General features: G+C 46.9%; 1 protein-coding gene across 1 annotated transcript in view; it reads left to right on the forward strand.

Moving 5' to 3' along the window:
* Nucleotides 1–356: 356 nt before the first annotated feature.
* Prps1 (phosphoribosyl pyrophosphate synthetase 1) overlaps nt 357–2,943 on the forward strand; it is a 23,040-nt gene continuing 20,453 nt past the window's right edge. The window contains exon 1 of the mRNA XM_021153328.2: nt 357–617. Coding sequence (XP_021008987.1) covers nt 496–617 — 122 coding nt within the window. The 5' untranslated portion in view covers nt 357–495. The remainder of the gene's footprint in view (nt 618–2,943) is intronic.

Raw genomic sequence — 2,943 nt, forward strand, 5'->3', positions numbered from 1 at the left:
CTCCTCCCCTAATTGAGCAAACTAGAATCCAGTGATAAGAACAGAACATTAACTTTCTCTCGCATTGTCCCAGGGTGACTCACCTTCAGTCACTTTCCCCTAGGGCTTGCCTTCCAGGTAAAAAGTACACTTGGTAATTAGAGTCGGTAAACAAGCCCTTTGCCTGGGATGCGCCTGCGTTGTGGCTATCTTTGTGATGTAAAAGTGCTTTAATTTAACCCGTTTCACGCCTCTGAACAAATTACCAGAGAGTGGTTGGGCGGCAACATTACCGGAAGACTCCGCCCCTCACACCAGTCCAGCCAATCAAAAAGGCTGGGTGGAGAACTTCCTTTGTAATCCCGCCCCCTGGGCAATTTAATGCCGCGCGCTGGGCGGGAATGTAAGATGGCGGAGTAGCAACGCGGTACTGTTGGTGTTCAGACTGCCTGCTGACTTCCGTTCCCGTGTAGGCGGCGGCGGCGACCACTGAGCACGTTGAGGTAGTTGCCCAAGATGCCGAATATCAAAATCTTCAGTGGGAGCTCCCACCAGGACTTATCCCAGAAAATCGCTGATCGCCTGGGCCTTGAGCTAGGCAAGGTGGTGACTAAGAAATTCAGCAACCAGGAGACCTGGTAAGGACGCAATTGGTATCTTGAGTGTACCTGACATGCCCAGGCCATGGCACCTCGGGGGATAGAGCGGCCGTGGGATTTCCTGGGTACAGAGGATGGGCAGAAAGGGGCAGCAGAGGTTATCTTGCCCCACGGGTTGTTCCGTTATTTTACCTCCCGAGAGGGTCGCGTTCATCCTCGCTGCGCGCGGTTAGGTGGAGCCAAGATGGAGATGGGAGCTGAGGCCGCTACGTTTGGAGGTTGGGGATGGAGGACCTACTGTCGGGGGGTAATGGCCTCCTGGAATGTCTGGAGGTGTACGGGCGCTTAGCTTTGGGCATGGGGACACGTGGCTTGTCGCTTCACTGTGGAGCCAGTAGATTGGATTCGGTTCACTTTCCGCGCGTCGACTGGTGTACATCAGAGAACCTACGGCGTTCTGAGCCCCATCGTGGTCTTTTTCCTAGATTTGAAAAGCTTTTTGGTTGGAAATGGTAGCGTTCTGGTTTGGTCTTGGGAAACATTGTGTTCTGAGGGCGCGAAAACGTTACCACGTTCCCTTAGATTGGCACGGTGTCGGCTTTTCCTATTCTGTCTGTCGAGGAATCAAACCACCCTTAAGTTAAATCCAGTAGTTGGGGTAAAGTGGTTGCTTTTAGCTCAGCATCCTTGATCTTCGACATCTCAGCTTAAGTCACCCCGAAAAAATAGGGAAACCTTAGTTGTAGAATTCGAATTTTTGACGGTTTCCAATCCCGCTACTGGCAGACATAATAATACAAGCACTCCGCCCCTCCTCCATTGTAGCCACTTCTCAGTGTTAAATGCGTGAGGATTTAGGGAACGGCTTACACGTGAGTGTTCAGTGACAAAATAATAACGCAGGGGAAGAGCTAGCTCAAACAGCGAAGGGAAATTTGAATGTCCTCTTTTTGGTGCTCTGCTGTAAAACTCGTGGACCAGCACTGGTGTGCTGTCGCATACCACTAGGCAAGAGCAGGAGAAGCAAGTTTGAAGCAAGCCTAGTCTGCATAGTTAACTCTAGACTAGTCAGGACTATGTAGTGAGACGGTCTTCGAAAAATTGCTAACAGAACTGTCTCTTAGCCCCAGGCATCATCCACATGCACTATTGGACCGTGCTTCTTTTAGTCCCCCCTTCCAGCTATATACAGGATCCTCTAGAGCACTGTATTGTTTTCCTGTAGTAGATGAAATCAGAACACTAACCATAATGCTTTTTTGTTCACTTATTTTAATTTTGGTTTTAGGGTTGTTTGTTTGTTTGTTTGTTTTGGGAGGTAGTCTACAGGACTCAAACATGTATCCTCTTGCTTTTCTCACTGCCTGCTTAGTACTGGGCTTGCAGACTTACACCATCACTACCTCCACAGTCTACAATCTTTCAGTCACCTGTTAGGGGTCAGTTTTTTAAACCAATGATCAATTAAATTACATAAGATTTATTCTTTCTGATTATTTCTAAACGTCTTGTAGTCTTTCCTTTAAATTGATTCTAAGTGTGTTTGTTAACTAAAGTTCATCTGTAATAATGGCTTCTTCCAGGCTTAGCATGCTGTTAATTGTGATGCAAATGGCAGTGCAAACACTGAGAGCATCTGTAACCAGGCAATACCTTAGTCAAAAGAGGTGTGCAAGCTGCTGTTTTTATCTCTGACCATTATTACTCCTGAGCCTCAAAGAAAGCAGAAGAGACCCAGACTTTGAGAACAGCCTAGCTAGGGAATAAGAATATTTTCTTTTTTATTTAATGTGGGGTTTTTTGGCCACTTTGGTTAAACCTTCTATGTTTTTTTTGGCGGGGGGAATGTGAGGACTGTTTTGTCCGTGTGTTAATTCTTCTGCCCTTTGCAGAATGCAACACACCAGAAACTGGGATTATATTTGTGGTGGTGGTCATGGGAGAAGAGGACAACATAGTTTTCTACTGATTAATCTTGATTAAGCCCAACTTGGATAATAAGGCTTTTTGTGATTTAAGTTACTTTGTATATGGATATTTTGCCTGCATATACATATATTGTGTATGGCTGGTACCTGTTGAGGTCAGAAGAGGATGTTAGATCCCCTGGGACTGGAGTCACAGATGGTTGTGAGCTACCATGTGGGACCTGGGAATCAGAACTCCAGTCCTCTACTAGAGCAGCCTGTGATCTTAACCGCTAAACAGGCTCTCTAAAGTTTAAGCTCTAAGCTTGGTTTTGAAAACACCTGAAGCCGGGCGTGGTGGCGCAAGTCTTTAATCCCAGCACTCGGGAGGCAGAGGCAGGCAGGCGGATTTCTAAGTTTGAGGCCAGCCTGGTTTACAAAGTGAGTTCCAGGACAGC

Source organism: Mus caroli, chromosome X, assembly GCF_900094665.2.
Source record: "Mus caroli chromosome X, CAROLI_EIJ_v1.1, whole genome shotgun sequence".
NCBI lineage: Eukaryota > Metazoa > Chordata > Mammalia > Rodentia > Muridae > Mus > Mus caroli.